The sequence below is a fragment of the Anopheles coluzzii genome, chromosome 3 (genome assembly GCF_943734685.1).
Source record: "Anopheles coluzzii chromosome 3, AcolN3, whole genome shotgun sequence".
NCBI lineage: Eukaryota > Metazoa > Arthropoda > Insecta > Diptera > Culicidae > Anopheles > Anopheles coluzzii.
Window position 1 is genome coordinate 77,255,202 of NC_064671.1, and position 17,246 is coordinate 77,272,447.

The 17,246-nt window shown below is 48.0% G+C and overlaps 3 protein-coding genes across 4 annotated transcripts; 1 reads left to right on the plus strand and 2 right to left on the minus strand.

The window, feature by feature from the left end:
* Positions 1 to 11: 11 nt before the first annotated feature.
* LOC120957970 (integrator complex subunit 7) lies at positions 12 to 3,153 on the minus strand. The gene has a single exon (XM_040380463.2). The coding sequence runs from the start codon at positions 3,064 to 3,066 to the stop codon at positions 100 to 102; it is 2,967 nt and encodes a 988-aa protein (XP_040236397.2). The 5' UTR covers positions 3,067 to 3,153; the 3' UTR covers positions 12 to 99.
* Positions 3,154 to 4,351: 1,198 nt separating this feature from the next.
* On the plus strand, positions 4,352 to 8,134 carry LOC120957702 (nischarin). Of its 2 annotated transcripts, none has more exons than XM_040380032.2 (4): positions 4,352 to 5,416; positions 5,563 to 5,687; positions 5,768 to 6,167; positions 7,530 to 8,134. In XM_040380032.2, the coding sequence occupies exons 1-4, from the start codon at positions 4,666 to 4,668 to the stop codon at positions 7,778 to 7,780; spliced, it is 1,527 nt and encodes a 508-aa protein (XP_040235966.2). In that variant the 5' UTR covers positions 4,352 to 4,665; the 3' UTR covers positions 7,781 to 8,134. The 2 variants fall into 2 exon arrangements, with proteins under 2 accessions (XP_040235966.2, XP_040235965.2); XM_040380031.2 differs by having other exon boundaries at positions 4,353 to 5,416; positions 5,765 to 6,167.
* Positions 8,135 to 8,203: 69 nt separating this feature from the next.
* Positions 8,204 to 10,357, minus strand: LOC120957700 (uncharacterized). The gene is made up of 3 exons (XM_040380030.2): positions 10,159 to 10,357; positions 9,092 to 10,090; positions 8,204 to 9,022 (listed from the first exon to the last, which is right to left on the minus strand). The coding sequence occupies exons 1-3, from the start codon at positions 10,276 to 10,278 to the stop codon at positions 8,297 to 8,299; spliced, it is 1,845 nt and encodes a 614-aa protein (XP_040235964.2). The 5' UTR covers positions 10,279 to 10,357; the 3' UTR covers positions 8,204 to 8,296.
* Between the last annotated feature and the right edge of the window lie 6,889 nt (positions 10,358 to 17,246).

The following is a 17,246-nucleotide window of genomic DNA, read 5'->3' on the forward strand; positions in this document are numbered from 1 at the left end:
GACCTGAAGCGTTGTTCCAATTCGAAAATGTTTCATAATACACTTTATTGTTAGAAAAAAATCGTACAAAATATAAAGCCCTTCCAATTACTTTGCACTTTAAAACCTCCTCACGGTCGACTGCATTCCAAGCGACTGTTTGTGATTATCCTCCGGTATGCGCACGAGCAGCGTACTCTTCGGCCCGGTCTGCCACATCACCCCATTGTCGTCGATGATGCACGTCTCCAGATTCAGCTGCCACTGGCCACCCAAGCTGACCGGCCCACCGTTGAACGTGTGCGCCGTGTTGTTCAGCGCAATCAGGAAGCTGCCGCTCAGAAAGTCCCGGTGCGGTTTCACCACCTGCGTCAGCGTGAGACTGTCCGACAGCAGCTTCACATCGTTCGGCCGGGACGTCATCAGGGTGGAGTTTAGCGTCAGCTGGATGCTGTTGATCGCCCGGAACAGCGACGGCGTACGGCCGTAATGCTGGATGACACCTTCCACCTTCACCACCAGATGGCTGTTCGGCTGCACGAACACCGGTTCACCGGTGGCGCGGGGTTGCGGTGTGAGCGCTAGCTTCACGGACGTGTTCTGCAGCACCTGGAAGAAGAAGCGCGGCGTACAGTGGGACGAACGGACCACCGTTTCGATCTGCTTCATCATCATGTCCGTGTGCTCGTGAGTGAGCGTTTTGGTGCCGCCGGGAACCTCGGCCGGTATCAGCTGCAGATGTTTCAGCACCGTCCGGCACACGGAAAGCAGGTAGCGCGTCTCGGGATGGCTCGATTGCGGTGCCACCTTCGGCGTTTCCGACGGGTTGATGAACGAAATCGTCTCGATGGAAAGCTGCAGCGTGGCACAGAGGTGCTGTACCGCTTCCAGGTGCTCCAGCGTGCCGGGATCGGCATCGAACGAGCTTTTGTACAGCCGGCCGTACGCATCTTCGCAGTTTTTCAGCAGCTTCACGTGCTTGCGCAGCTGGTTCGTGATGTGGCCGTACTTTTGCAGCGGATCGCGGCAGTTTTGCGCCAGCGTTTGGGAAATTTCCGACGGCGGCGTGATGCAGAGCGTGTTCCGCGTGATCACCACACTGTGCAGCACCTCGAGAAACGTGCACCGCAGGCGGATCAGCTCCGACTGGAACGCCAGCGGGTGCTGGGGCGACGAGCTGGCCTTCAGCGTGGACAGCGCGATGCAGTACAGATTAATTGCCTTCTCGAGCCGATCGATGAGCGAGAGGGAACCGGTCGCACCCGGCACCGCCGCACCCGGTTCCCGCTTGACGTGCCTCTGGGCAAGCGCTTCATACTCCTGGCCGTGGTTAAGGATGCACTCCGCCTTTGAGATCTGGCCCAGTGCCACCAGATAGAAGTGCAAGTTTTCCAGCGAAATGTTCCGCGACAGCTTCTCGTAGATGAGCGCGGCAAGAAAGTGCTGCCCGTAGCGGGAGGCCGAGCGGGCGATCCGGTACTGCGTCCACGGGTTCGTCGTCTGCAGCAGCTGCACAAAGATGCCGATCACGTTGTCCGGCATGAAGGATCCCAGCATGGCCTGCATGCAAATCGCGGCGAGCAGCTCCACAATGTTCGTCCTCTCCTTGTCCAGCGTCTCCGACCCGCCGCTCGACCGGGCCAGCGCTTCCAGCTTGCGCAGCAAATGCTGCATCACGCCACTGAAGGGGCTCGTGCCGGGTAGTTGAGTTTCGTAAAACTCGCACGACACGATCACGTTCGAGCAGATCGCACCGAGCGCCTCGCAGATCAGCTTCGAGTGGCCGGCGGTAGACGTGGAGTGCTCCTCGCTCAGCAGCTCCGCAATCATTTCCGCGAAGCTTTCCCCAAACTCACGGCACGTCTTGGACAGCTGCACGCCACACTTCAGATACAGGCGGAAGTCCTTCAGCGAGGCCCTGTTCTGCAGCGATGCCTGAATGAGAAACTCCAGATGCATGTCCAGATACTCGAGCACGTGCACCGGCGGAGGGATGTTCTCCGTGTGGCAGTACGTGATCAGGCTGGTGAGGATCGTCATCGCGCGGCCACCGCTGTCGTTCTCCATCAGCAGACAGTTCTTGCACACGTCCAGTATCTGCTGCTGCTCCTCGTTCAGCATCGTGTGGCAGGTGTGGGGACACTTGGTGAGCGTCAGTATCACGTCCAGCGCCATGTTCTGGTTGCTGCACTGCACGGTAAGCTGCAGCAGCCGGCTGATCGCCGTCTTGGGCCACAGATACGCGCCCTTCTCCGCCAGCTTCTTCAGCGACAGCAGCACCGTACACTGTACCCGCTTGCGCGGGTCCTGCAGGTACACCAGCAGCAAATCGACCTGATCCGGTATGTCCACCAGCGTGGCACAGGACAGCTGCGACAGGGAGCGTATGATTTCCACCACAAACTGCTCGGACGGATACTTCGGCAGCAGATCGCGGCAGAGCGCACGCACCAGTGCGGCCGTACTGGCATCGTGGTGCATGTGCCGCAGCACCGGTATCAGGTGCAGCTTCATGTTGACCGGCGTCTGCAGGCTCTCGATCATCGACGCCACCTTGGAGCACATGCCGACGGCGAACGTTTTCGACTGGGCCGCGAACTGTACGCTGGCGAAGATGGCCGCCTCCACCTCGACCGTATCGTGACTGTCCAGCGCCATGCGAATCGCATGGTGGACATGCTGCTTCTCCGGAATGACGAACGCCACTGCGCCGAGCGTGCGGAGCGTGAGGGCCCGCGCCACCGGATCGTTCGAGTGGATCACCATAAAGATGCGCTTCAGAAACTCGTCAATGTTGATGATCTTTTCCAGGTGCTTTTCGCTCTGCTGGCAAACGCGCAGTATCCACAGCCGGGACAGGTTCGAGCCGATGCGAAAGAACTCGGCCAGCTTCAGGAAGGACGAGTTGATCAGGATGGGGAAGGGATAGCGTTCGAACAGCTTGGGGAAGCGGATGATTGCCTCGCACTGGTCGCCGATCTTGCTCGACCGCAGGCCCTTGTCCAGCTCGATGAGGACCGAGTTCGAGTCGCCATCGGTTTCGTTGAGGAAGTTTTCGTTGAAATTGTTCACTCGCACGCTGATCATTGTGAGTTTTGCTGTATTCTTTTCTCGCACGCACGCAGTTGCCGTCTGGCGTTGGGGCGGTGTTTGGTGATTTTGTAAACAAATGGTGAAAGTGTCATCGTGTGCGGGACCGTTCCCAAGTAGCAGTTTGAAAAGCATGCGGAAATTCAAATGTGACCGTTATTTGGTTTGTTCCATTTCAAAAGCTAATTTGTATGAAAAGTCACAAGGGATGCTGGCAACACAAAAAATCAAAATGATTAAAATGACCAAAAAACAGTGGATTACGTTTGCAACCACCGCTGTTATCGAAATTTGAAATGGTGTTTACATTCATTGCAGTTTGCAACAAATAAACGTGAAACAAATCGATTTGTTTATCTTACAACAAAAATGTTCCTGCAACATGATCATGACAGTACGACCATACGATTTGACAACAAATATTTCTGCAACATGTTTTCGTCTATAGTGTTGTATGGTTTTGCATTAAAGTTATGCATTTCTAGAACTAGAATGGCGATACGATTGCTTAAATATTAAACTCTAATTTGATCTATCAGAACTGAATGAAGAAGTGAGATTTGATTAATGGTCGATGGTGTTGATACCCACGCATCTAACCACTCGACCATTTTAATAGATTTATGCTCGAAATGTTTGAAGGGCATAAAAGCCATGATTAAATGAAGTTAGACGAAACACAAACCAGTAAACCAGTGAAGCTGTGGAGCTTTCGTTTTTTCATATGGATATTTGATTTTTGCGATCGTTTAAGCATAATCTAAGGCGCTTGGACCAGGTTTAGCTACAGTCTGCTCCCGAGATACGCGATGTATGGGTTCCCAAGGCAATCGCGTAGATAGAATATCCGTGTAATTTGAAAATCGCATTTTTTAGCCAAAATTCATTCAATTAAAGAAATTTTTGGTTGAGTTTAGCACTTATTCAGAAAATCAACTTTTTCTGGTTTTTAAGCAATTTTAAATTATGAGCATAATAGCGTTTTGTTAATGATTCCTGGAGATAATAGTACCAATTGACCATAAACTTTGATATTTGTAAAACCGCATAAACCGACAAATAACATATTTTAGGTATAAAAGTTTCCCACGAATTTCATATGAATTTGATGTTAAATTAAGTGTTATTTGTTATTTGTAGTGCTACATTTTTTTTTAATCGAGAAAAAAATCTATCAAACCGTACACTTACACATCCAGCAAGCACTGTAGCAGCTCATGATAGCACCGCCCCTGAAAAGGCCTTTTGATTTTGCTACTTGGGCGCTGGGCCGGAGCTGTCACTGGGGGTAGAAAATTTCTCCCGAATGAGTAATAAATGTTTTTATTTTGTTTGTGCACCGCGCGCTGTATGTTTTTTCCCCTGTTTGTTCGATGATAAAGTGGCTTTTATTCGCTTCAATTGATAAATGAGTCGCGCAGATACGGCTATGAAAACGTGACCGTGCTCCCGCCCAAGAAACGCCTCGCCCAGAGTGCGCCTAACACGTGCTGGTGCATCGCAGTCCGCAGTCCGAGGGGTGTGGGCCACCCGTTGATAAGAGCGTTGATGGTGAACTAATCCGGGGAGCTAGAGCGACAGAAACGACCAGGCACCATGTCTAACTATCAACTGCACGCCAACGAAACGACCATCTCGATCCCGCGCATCATCACGGTGGACAGTGTGAACTACTACGAGATACTGGTGAAATGTGGCCAGGTCATGTGGACGGTCAACCATCGGTATCGCGACTTTGCCGAGCTGCACGACCAGCTCGTGTCGGAACGGGGCGTCTCGAAGGACAAGCTGCCGCCGAAGAAGGTGCTCGGCAACAAGAGCCCCACCTTCCTGAAGAAACGCCAGGAAGCACTCGAGCAGTACCTGAGGGAGATGCTAATCTTTCTGAAGGTAACGATGCCGCGGGAGTTTGTCGAGTTTCTCGACTTCCACCGGTACGATATCATCTTTCTGGTGCAGCACCTGGCCAGCTCGCTGTTTCTGCGCGGGGACGCCTTTCTGGCCAAGTCGAAAAAGTACGGCTTCTCGGTGCTGGAGCTGCACGCGATCAGCGAGCGGATGCAGATCCCTTGCCCGCCGACCGAGGCGGCCTGCAGCAACTACAACTTCTCCCACATACTGGACTTTTGCGCCCAGCTCGAGACGATCATCGTGCTGCCGACCAAGAACAGTCTGCCCACGATCCTGTACGACGACGATACGGATAAGTACATCCCGCACGCGCTCCACAAACCGATCGGTAGTAGCAATCTCATCCCGGTGCAGCTGCGGTACGAGCTGAGCGTGTTCAAAGTGTTGCGTAATCTCATCATTTACGGCGTGCCGACGGAAAACATTCAAAATGTAGGTCAGTACCGTTTTCGCGCTGATAGGAGAGGGGGGGGGGGAGGGTTGATGGTGTTATGTTTTGTATGGGTGGTGGTATGGATGGGTGGTGGTGGTGGAGATTGTACTTACCCTTGCTTCACTTGTTTCGGTGCCACGTGTTTTTAGGTGCCTTGCGTGAAACGCTCTCAAGGATAGAGGTGTACAAGAGCGAAACGAAGCAAATCTGCCAAATTGCGCTGTGTGATAATGTCCACAAGGATGCGACCGAGGACGAGTTGGACAAGTCGAAGGTAAGTTGAAGTGAAAAAAAAGGCATTTTTAAAATTATAATTTTAATTAATTTACCTCACTTTTCCCTTCTTTGCAGCAGTGGAAAAACCTTCGCCACGCGGTGTTTAAGGAAAACCAGCTGACGGTGATCGATCGAACGATCCGGCTGTTTCCCACCGTCAAGGATCTGGTGCTGGACAAGAACAAGCTGGAAAGCATCGCCCATCTTAGCCACCTGAACAACCTGCAGATACTCAGCCTGCGCTGCAACCGGATAGCGCAGTGCGCAAACTGGCACGTCCAGCTCGGCAATCTGGTCACGCTGAACCTGTCCCAGAACCGGATACGCCTGCTCGAAGGGCTGGGCAAGCTGTACTCGCTGGTGAACTTGGATTTGAGCTGCAATTTAATTGACGATATTAATGAAATTGATTACATCGGTAATTTACCGCTGCTGGAGAATCTGCGCCTCATGGGGAATCCGGTCGCCGGTGGTGTCGGTAAGTTGTGGTCGGTATGCGGTGCCGCAAAATGTCATTGTGATTGTCATAAAAAAAAATCTGACTTGAAACAAAAATATCCTTGTCACGTACTCAATACGCGTCATCCATCAAAAACGTAACGCAAAAAATGCAAATTTTCGACGCCCTTCCCCCGTAGTGTAACAAACTGTAACGATGGAAAAAACCCTCCCTTCCACAAATTACGTAACAGATAGACCCCACCCTCCTCAAATAGCTTAATTTATTGAACAAAATCAGATTTTTGGTGAGTTACTTTATGCTGGTATATTTTATTACATTTTATTTTGCGTGACGTAACAAAAATTAACTCCCCCTCTCCCCTATCTAACAAATCGTAACGTTTGACAATCCCCCCCCCCCCCCCCACAACCCCTATCATCGTTGCATCATTCATGGATGACGCCATATTGATGGTCATAGGTGATACTCAAAACTATTGATATGACTAATTAATGCTTCGTGACGTTTTTGCGACCAAAGCTTGGTCATGAGTCACTATGTCATGACTTTTTTTTACTGTGATCAGTTCTGCAAAATGTCACCGGCATAGTCATGACAAATTCCAGCCGAAACAAAATCCATGTCAGCGTCAAGAGCAGTACTGTGATGATCAGAGGTGAGACTCAAACAGTTGCTGCGACCATCACATGCTTGGTGACATTTTGTACGACCAACTCTTGGTCAGTCATTTAATCGCGACATTTTGTGTCAGTGATCATCACGATTGTCATGGAAGATATGCGGTGCTTGCGAGAGGTCCCAACAAACAAAATGAGCGTGATTTTTCGCTCTGTGTCCCGAAAGACAATTAAAGCAGAGAGTGTGAGAAAGAATGCTCATTTTGTTGCTTGGGACGTCACGCCAAGTATATTCCAAGAAAGAAGTGATAATCACCAACAGAAAATGTCATGACCAAGTGAATGACCAAGTGTTGGGTGCTAAACAAAATGTCATTAAGTATGTGATTGGTCAACCAACTGTTTGAGTTTCACTTCTGATTATCTCAGTGCTTTATGTGAGCTGATTTGAGCTTCGTTCCAGTCATGAGTATTATCAGCACTGTCCACAGTCAGAAAAAAACATGATTATGCTTGCGCCAACATTAAGCTCAGCATGTCAGTTAGAGTTTCGCATTTGACTCAATCACTCGCATATCGCGTTCAGCATGTCATGGCGCACTTTCATTGAGTATCAGCAATGAGCATCAACCTACCACGAATATGTTCATTGTTTTCGTTGGTAAACATCTCGTGATGCTCATGACATTTTGCACCACTGCAGCACACGTTGCTTCTTTCATTTTCATACACTAATGACCGTCACCTTCACCACTTTTAGACTACCGTGCCCGGGTGCTTTCGCGATTCGGCGAACGGTTGCAGGAGATCTATCTGGACAATGAGAAGGGCAACCAGACGGAGTACGATATGGCGCTGGTGCTATCTGCGCTGCGCATATCGGCCCAGAAATCGCACCGCAAGCTGCACAGCCTGCTCGAACCGGGCGGTAGTACGTCCGCCGAAGAGCAGCAGGAGAAGCAGAAGAACGATACCGAACGTGCCGGACCGAGTGGAGGAGCGGGCAGTTGAAACGATGCTACATTCCAAGCAGGCCGAGCGGACCATTGGCAGCCTGCGAGAAACGATGAAGGGTGTTTGCATGGAGCGGGTTTTTATTGAACGTAACTAGTACAGCAAAGCTGGACGAGGCCAAGCATACCAGGGAGCGAGCGTGTGGAGAGAATGAAAGAGATATTTTAACACCCAACACAGTTGACCGGAACGGATAGAAACGTTCGGGAAAATTATTATTATTATTATTACTATTATTTTATACTGAAATCTTTATAAGCCAAAACCGCCCCCTTCGTGACGTGCTCTTGGTAGGGCGAAAAGGGTCTGATGCAATATATATATGTATCTGTAACAGAAGCTCTCCACGTACCTACTGGGCGCTTTTTCATCATGTTCCGGATCGTGATATATCACTGAAAATTGGCAGCTCCAGAAAGCTTATTTAAAAATAATTCATTCTCAATTATTAAACATCCGAGGGAACTGATAGGATCGTGATAACAAAGGTAACAAAGCTCCGGTAAGGTCCGTTCAACCACACATCGATTCATTCCAGATCTTCTTACGCCGTTTCTTTTCTTTCTTCCCCTCCGTCTGCCCGTAGGGTATTTGCTTCATGTGGCCCTGCTCGAACAGCTGCATCCGCCACCGTACCTCGTCCTCCATCTTGAGCACCGTGCTGACCGGTTCGGCGTCACAGTGACGCAACGTCACGGAGCAGCGCGGCAGGTAGCCTTTTAATCGGCGCTGCAAGAAAGCGACCGGCTGCACACCGTCCGGCAGCCGCCGGTACGCAATCATCGTGCCTTCCAGCGTGAGCACTTTCAGCCCGGGAAACAGTTTCGGCAGCAGGGCAAAGTTACCGCGCAACAGATAGCACCGGCGCAGTATTAGCTGCTCCACGTTTGGCATCGGTTGGCAGTGGTCCCAGGGGCGGGTGTTCGTTTTCATCCCGTTGATGGTTAACGTGCGCAGGCACGGCAGCAGTGCGAGGGAACGGAAGTGTTCGCGTATCGCTTCCGCAACGGGCGCCCCGGTACGCAGCACTATCTCCAACTCCTCCAGCATGGTCAGGTGGCGGCAGAGCCGCGACAGCTGCGAATCCATGCTGTACTGTAGCCGGCGCACGTGCGCAAAGCCACCATCGAGCCGGAAGCAGGTGCCGCTGTTGATGAGCTCGAGCTGCTGGAGCTTCGGCAGGTCGACGTGCCGTAGCCGACTTCCTTCCTCAAGGATGCACTCATCGAGGCGCAGGAACTGTGGGCGCAAAAAAGGTAAATCATTATTTATACAATTAAATTCCTTGTCTTTAACGAAAACACTCACCTCCAGATTCTTCAGCTCGAGGATGAGCACAAACAGGGCGCGCGGAAAGATGACATCGCTTAGCGTGAGCCGTGTCAGCGTGCCGGCATTGTGGAGACACACCGCACGAAAGATCCGGTACGCAACCGTGGACGAATCGATGGTAAGGTCCTCGAGCAGCGGTGCACTTTGCGCGAACCGGTCCGCGGCCAGATCGTCCCCGCGCGTGTTTGGTTCGGGCGAGAGGGGACCCTTGTCGAACCGCTTCATCAGCAGCTTCCTTAGGCGCGGGAACGGCCGGGTAAGTGTTTGCTCCATCGCGCGCTCGAAGTAAAACCACACGGTCAGCTCGACCAGCTGCTCGCTGTACTCCATCAGATAGTGCAGGTCGAAATCGTTCGCAACGTCCACCGTGTAGCGCTCGAGCGCCGGCAGCTTTAGCTCGTACCCGTTCGTGTTGGCAAACAGCTGCCAGGTGAGGCTCGGGAGCGTACCGTGCTCGATTACCCAGTACGGTGCCTTTTCCGGTAGCTCGTCTCCCGCCACCTCGGCCAAGACGGTAAGTGTTAGGTGCTGCAGGTTTTGCATGTTCTTTAACCGATCGGCTAGAAAGCGGCGCATCCGATCGAACGATGCTTTGATGTGGAGGCTCTTCAGTGGCAGCTCGCCGGAGAACAGTAGCTGCTCGGGTGTGAGTAAACCGGCAGCGCTCGCCGGCGTTGGTCTGGACGATGGGCCCGGCTCATCGTTGGCAGCGGTTGCCTTCCGTACCATTTCGAGCACCTTTGCCTGATTGGCAGGGACCGGGTCGGAGCCACAGTCGTCGAACACGCAGTGGAACGCACTGGCCATGTACTGTAGGTGATGGCTCGCGATCGGTAGCCCGAAGCAGTGGCTAAAGTTGAAGCTCATGCGCTCCTGGAACGGTTCGGAGCGCAAAATCGCATACCAGCGTTTGCAGACCAGCGCACACGGGAGCTGGTCTTCCAGGTAGAGGTGTTGAAAGATTTTACAAAGTATCTAAAATGGGCGGAAAATATTAACCTGTCGGCGGCTTGAGGAACCTTTTGCACCTTGCATTTGTTTACCTCGTATGGCAAACGGTTTATGTGATCGATTCCGCACTCTGTCTGGTTGAGCGTATCCGAATCATCTTTTCTACGCTTTTTGCTTGATGGTTCACTACAATCAGCTGTATTTTGTTCCATTTTGTGAGATTGTGTTCGACGCTATTGCTTCTACCGGTTCGATGCTAACCAAAACAACACACACAGTAAACAAAAGACTATGGTTCGTGGACGGTAAAGCAGCTTGACAGTTGTGGAAAGAACAGGGTTGGGATAAAATAGGACAAAAAAATAATTATTTCGCACGTTACATGATTGGTTATGGGATAGGTCTTATTAACTTATTATTATTAACTTATTTCTATTTAAATTATGTGTATATTTACAATATTTCAGACAGTTTACACGACATTCAGGGGAAAATTAATGGTACTAGCTCGCCCACTGTCCTGTTACATCGAAGCGTTACAAAGCGTTACATAGACAGTTGTGCGTGTGGCGGGAAAACAGTGTTTGGTTTGAATTTAATCCATGTTTTCGTTATTTGATTTTACATTTTAGTTCGAAGCTTTATTCCAACTATTTTCAATTTAAAACGGAAAAAGAGTTTATTTTTCCAAAGTATGGGAATGTTTAGTTGACAATAGTTACAGTAAAGCTTAAAAATCAAACCTTACTTTGAAGAAGAGACTTTGGTTTTCTTGTAGGAACAGGGACAAAATGGACATGCGGGGCAAAATTGACACCTTTTAGTTAAGCATTAATACCCAGGTAAGAAACACATCGCTACTAAAAAAACATGGAGTGTTGTAATAACACTAAACAGCAAGGACCTAAGAAAAATATGTATTATGATTTCTTATTTTTCTTCTTCTATGGCAATAACCGTTGTCGGTCAAGGCCTGCCTGTACCACTAGTGGGCTCGGCTTTCAGTGACTTATTGATTACCATAGCATAGCACTAATAATCTGAATGAATCTTTGAAATGAATCCTAATCTCCATTGGGCAGCAGATTCAAGAATCTCAAATATTAATGAATCTTGAAATGACTGGTTTCTCAAAAGATTCTCATATCTCAAAAGATTTACTAACTTCAAAAGATTCTTATATCTCGAAACATTAACGAATCTTTAGGGATTCATGAAGTTTAAGGTCTATACATTTCCAATGATTCATAGAGCTTAAGCTTCTTATTATTCTTCTTTTTGGCGTAAGAACCTTACTGGAAATGACAGCCTATAAAGGCTTTTGAGACTTCTTGGCAATTGCCACACAACCGGATATTGTCTGCCCTTGCTATGGAGAGACGGTTCATGCAATGCTTCTTCTTCTTTGGTACAACAACCGCTGTCGGTCAAGGCCTGCCTGTACCCACTAGTGAAGTGAGCTTAGCTTTCAGTACCTTACTGTTACCATAGCAGAATAGTCAGTCCTACGTATGGGGGCACGGTCTATTCGGGACTTGAACCCATGACGGGCATGTTGTTGCGTTGTATGAGTTGACGACCCTACCACCAGACCGGCCCAAGATCTTAAGACTGATCTTCGATAAGACTGATAAGACTATCTTGGAAATAATATGTGTTCAATGATTCACGACTCTCTGAAGATTTATGACTTTTTATGGATTCATGAATCTTCCGAGATTAGTGAGTCTTTGGAGATTTGATTCGAGATTCGAATCACTAATCGCTAAAAATTCATATGAATGAATCTCAACGAAAGATTCATGAAACCAAACGCTAGTACTTATTGACTTAGTCGTCAACTCGCACGGCTTAACAACGTGTCCGTCGTGGATTTAAGCCTCGTTCGGATCGTCTCCAGTAACGACGGACTGACTAATCTCTTTAACTCTGACGCTGAATATCACTCGTAGGTTTGTATAGGTTGTCATGACCTCGGGTTACGCCAAAAAGGAGAAGAAGAAGAAGCTTATAGTCATATTTAGTTCTCGTACGCATCGTATATTTACGCAATGTTCAAATTTTATACGCATCGTATGATCGCTCCTTCCTATCCTCGGCCTGTTCTAGGTGACGATCAATCTCACAGTCTGTGGCGTAATACATCTAGGATTTTGTCCGTTTTGTGGCCCTTTATGATCACTTGATTAGTGGCTGTATCCGCTGTATTTCCGAGAAAAGGGCAAAATAATAGTATCTTTGTAACAAAATTCACCCGTCTCACCGTGCATGTAACAGATGCTCTGGAAACTTTATCCCGGCTGCAGACGTGTCATACCCACGGGCCTAGCTTAGAGGAACCTCGGAAAGCCACCCAAGGGACAACAATTTCATTAGCTTCCCGTTGACAGTTTATGATTGACATCGGCAAGCGACGGGATATTCTCTCCGCCGTGCGCGATCAGTGGGGCGTGTGGGACGGTAACAATTAATCTTCACCCGCCCGGATCTTGCGTGCCCCTATCGGGATTCGTAATCGTCTTTACAACGAGACCACCCTCTAAGCACGGCCATAAATCTTGCACTACTATCCCGTTTCACCGCGGACCTCCCCAGCTCGCTGGGACGATCGTCGCGTCCGATATCCCGGTACCATGGCACGTTGGAGGAGAATTAGACCGATGGCGCATGGATGTGAGGGTCGCGGATGGCAGCGAACGCAAGATGAAATGGAGAGGAATCAAGAGACAGTCGTAAGGGAAGGATTGTGACCAGGCGAACGATAAGAGGAGGGTGGTGTTAAGGGTTTCTACCTCTTGTGCTAACACCACCCGCCGCTAGAGTGCCTGAAGAAGATGTCAGTGGGTAGCTGGGACCGTCAGATACGCGGAGAAGGGTACGGGGACACATCGCGGGGGCCCGTGTGACGGCACGGTATCCAAACACTAACGTTTTATGACACTCGGCCTTTGGACCTCATTTCATCTATTGCATCTATCGCCGTACGCGCCGGGTAATTTCCTAGATCGGCTGGTTGGGGAATTTCTGGCGTTCTGGGGTGTTCTGGTGCAGACATGCGGTAATTAGGATTCTTGTGCGATCTTTGCCCCTTCGCTCGTCGGCACTGTTGAACCGACGAATGTCGCAAATCAGAGCCAAAGGGTGAAATATATGGCTCTGTAACGCTAACGATCCAAGTGCTAGGGAGTGTTCTACTGTTATTTTGTGTTTTGTTTAGGAAATTATTAAAAATACCTTGATATACCATATTGAATTATACCTTATTAGACGCTTTACAATCCTCTATATTCCCATTTTTTAAGATCATCATGAAAAATAAGATCACAGTTTCAGGGAGCTAGTTGAACTTCGATTCGAGTTGAACTTCTAGTTGAACGACTTCTAGTTGAACTTCGATAATTATTTTTTAATGTTTTGTTTCATTTTCTCCATGCGTGTTTTGAATTCAATTTCGAGACGCGCATTGAATATCGAACCCCGTGATACAGTTGTCAACTCGCAATACTTAACCAATGAAATGACCGTTTTGGGTTTTATTGCAGTATGGAGCTTACTCCTCATACGTAGGATTGATTGCCTATTCTGCTATGGGTAGTCAATAAGTCATTGAGAGCCAAGTCCGTTAGTAGTAGTACAGGTATGTAGGCATTGCGCCAAACAAGAAGATTGAGTATCGTAAAACGAACAACCTTTTATTCTCCTACAACAGCTCTGAGACGAACATTTCAAGATAAAGTTTATCAAGTTGTTAACAACTGTACTACTTATTAATCATTTTCATGAAGGTGAATTTTATTAAATGTTTCAGAACACATCACATCAGGATCAGGTCGAAGTAAGGTAGTCAAACTCCCAGTCAAAAAAAAAAAAAAACAAAAAAGATCGCTTAGTCGCAAGTGCGATACTTTTCTTTTTCTAAAGGGGCTATCTATATATTACGTATCAAAAATGTTTGTCTTCCTATAATATCATTCTCTGCAGAAGTGTTACGTAATTTATGGATGAGTAGAACGCACCGCATAGGCCGGTCTCGTGATACAGTCGTCAACTACGACTTAACTACATGCCCGTCATGGGTTCAAGCCCCGAATGGACTGTGCCACCATACGTAGGACTGACTATCCTGCTATGGGGGGATTCGTGTGGAAAATGAGGTTATTTCTGTTTGTTTAGTGATATAAAACTTTTGGAAAAAAATGCCAATCATTTTTCATTTGACAATTGATGGATATAATTGTACTGATTTGACATTTTAACTGTCAAAAATGAAATTTCGCATAACTTGAGTGTCGCGTAACTCGGGAAAAGACTTTACATTCTTAAAACTCTTAAAAAATGTCAGTATCTCTTATGAAATTTGATAATTTATTGCAGGCAGATGGAATCCTCCAACTTCAAAAAAAATTGAAGCTAAAGATTTTTAGAGTAGATTGCACCCTTCCTTACTAGGCGCGTGACAGTGCTTCCCCGCTCGATCCTCGGTGATGCTTCATTTGTCTGCAAGCACAAAACCACCACCACCACCACCAACAACACCACAACCACTTAAATCCCTCGGTGGTACATTAAGTTCCCTAAACCTTACCGTGCTTACCGTACGCACAGGTGACATTAGTCGCCGCCATGCACCGTTCGCCGCCAAGACCAACTGCAAAACCAACCCTTACCCATCCACGCCTGCGCTGGCACGGTAGAGTTGAGTGGAAATTTGCAACAGTGAGTTGCACACTTCACGCATCGATGCCAAAACCCAAAAAGTTGAACACACATACACACCGCACTCCCTTGTCTGCGGGAAGGGTTGGGAGGGGGTTGCCCGTCCTGGCAGCTAGAAGCAAAGAAGAGGGTTGGGTTCAGTAGATCAGTTTTCTGATTGTGCCGAAGCTGTCCATCCATCCATCGTTCACCCGTCGTGCCAGGCGGAACCATCGTCGTCTTCGGTTGCGCGAACGCGCCTCATCTCGCCGATGATGACACGACACGATGGCAGTAGAAGGTGGATGATCGGGGTGTGGAAAGGCCCTGAGGGGAAGGGCCCCCGGGAAGCATCGCCGGGTAAGTGTTGCGATCAAAATGTGCGTTTTTCGTCTTGTGTGGTCCCCGGAGCGACCGCGCTGGGTGGTCCGACGAAGCGGATCGGTTCGGCTTGGCTGTTTCTGCTTGGGCCGTTGTTCGGTCTCTTCTCTCCAGGCCCCGGCGGCCACACTGCTGCTTCGGCTGCTCCGGCACGCTGTCAGTGGTGTGCATTGTGTGTGGTCCTTTTTTTGTGCTCTTTTTCTCTCTCTCTCTCTCTCAGTTATTCTCCGTTTCCTTTCGGTGATGCCCTGCTGATTCCGAGGGCTCGCGGCTCTCCTTCGCTCCTCGCACTCTCCGTTGGACCAACTACCAACGATTGCTCTCTTTTTACGGGAATTGGGATTTTTTTTCGTCCATTCGGGTGAGGGGATGGTGAGAGGATGGGCATCAAGGGACGACCTAGGACACGGGCGGAAAATGAAGATATTCCAATGCGATCGTACGTTTTCGGCAAGTCAGCTTCAGCTGTTTTGTGCAGGACGCAAGAACGTATTAGCCCAAACGAAGGAACTGGTACTGAGGTCTATTTTGATGGTTTAGGTACGGGGCCCGGGTTTAGGTTCGTTGACATTCGTTGCTCTATTGCAAGAGCGTGGCGTTACGTGAGGTATGCGACAAACGAGATTTTAGCTATAACTCTCTGCAAATGGGAAACATTTAATTAATAGTCTGAAGTCTGTTCAACTGGGAAATCTGCTCTCTACACTGTTGCGTATACGGGGTATATGTTTTTCGAGTCTATAAAATCAACTCCAACAAAACATAATCTCCACGGTTGACCACACATGATCTTGCACAGTTGTATTGGCGAGCACCTAACCTCGAGCTCGAATCGTTTTCAACGCTAATGTGTAAAAGCTACGACCCTGGTTACGATCATGTTGATGGTTGATAATTATAAGATTAGCCACACACACACACACCACACATCGGTATAATCATGACCGTGGATCGTTATTGCCGATCGAAGGACATCAAACTCCAAACTGTTCTCCCCGCTCCCCTGCCAACGCCCGACAAAGAGCCACGTTTTGCAGTGCGACGACAGGTGGTTTGGCGTGGCGTCTGAAGAAGCGTCTGAGAAACCTGTTGACTGAAGACGTCGACGACGACGACGACGACGGCGGCAAAGAGCACCTAGCTAGGGACCCGTACCGTACCGGGGTATGGGCAAACCGGCAAACCGGTTGCATCTATTCCCGCTGCAAGGCACAAATCAGCTAATTAGACGTCTCTGGAGATGGTTTATTGAAAATTATCGCACTGTGCGCGTGGTAATGCTCGCGCGCGCCCGCCCGCCCGCTTCGGTAATGGAAATGGCAAACGATCGGGGTAATGGTGCGTTTGTTGTTGTCGTTTTTTTTAAAGAAATGCTATTACATTTCTTTATTTCTTGGAAATAATGAACGCCATTTGTTTGGTTAGTTTATGACATGCGTACTGTTGTGTGCGTATTGCTGGAAAGTTGCTGCTTCTTGAAGGAGAAAAGAAAAAAAGGATTTATAATGACAAAATAGACAATAAGAGGTCAACATTTTCATGTTTGCACTAAAGTAGTTAAAAAAATCACGGTAAATAATCTATAAAAATATTTTTTTTCCGATTTTTAGCTTTTGCAGTTGACAAATGCTGAAATGGAATGAAAAGTATGTTAAAGAAATGTTAAATCATTTAGGGTTTTGTTAGTAACTTAATTTAATTCTTAAATCCTCTGTGAATTCTAGTGAAAAAAGTAAATATAATCATAAATGTTGGACTTAACGTTTAAAGCTAATGAACAAAACTATAGAAGATAGGTGAAAGCAGAAATATGAGAAACAAAACAACAAATTGTGATAATCGATTGAAAAATATATTTCTTGTGTATTACGATACGAATGCGACAAGTACGAATACAATAATTTAGTCAAAACCAAATATTTGAAAAGATAATAAGTAGGAAAATGGAGCTACTAAGGGGATTAAAGCTGGTTGAACATTCAAAGGCTTAGCATTAAATCTTGGAAGAAAAGGAATAAGCGTTTTGTGTTTCATAGCAAGGAAATTAAAATTAAGGAAAAACTAGTAAGATTGCAAACCACCAAAGAAAAGAACTAACTTCTTT

Excerpts from the sequence above, each read along its gene's own strand:
- LOC120957970 (XM_040380463.2), bottom strand. The coding sequence starts at position 3,066 with ATGATCAGCGTGCGAGTGAACAATTTCAACGAAAACTTCCTCAACGAA.
- LOC120957702 (XM_040380031.2), top strand. The coding sequence starts at position 4,666 with ATGTCTAACTATCAACTGCACGCCAACGAAACGACCATCTCGATCCCG. Across the intron at positions 5,417-5,562 it reads GGAAAACATTCAAAATGTAG|GTGCCTTGCGTGAAACGCTC; the intron begins GTCAGTACCGTT and ends ACGTGTTTTTAG. Across the intron at positions 6,168-7,529 it reads TCCGGTCGCCGGTGGTGTCG|ACTACCGTGCCCGGGTGCTT; the intron begins GTAAGTTGTGGT and ends CACCACTTTTAG.
- LOC120957700 (XM_040380030.2), bottom strand. The coding sequence starts at position 10,278 with ATGGAACAAAATACAGCTGATTGTAGTGAACCATCAAGCAAAAAGCGT. Across the intron at positions 10,091-10,158 it reads TAAACCGTTTGCCATACGAG|ATACTTTGTAAAATCTTTCA; the intron begins GTAAACAAATGC and ends CGCCCATTTTAG. Across the intron at positions 9,023-9,091 it reads TCGAGCTGAAGAATCTGGAG|TTCCTGCGCCTCGATGAGTG; the intron begins GTGAGTGTTTTC and ends TTGCGCCCACAG.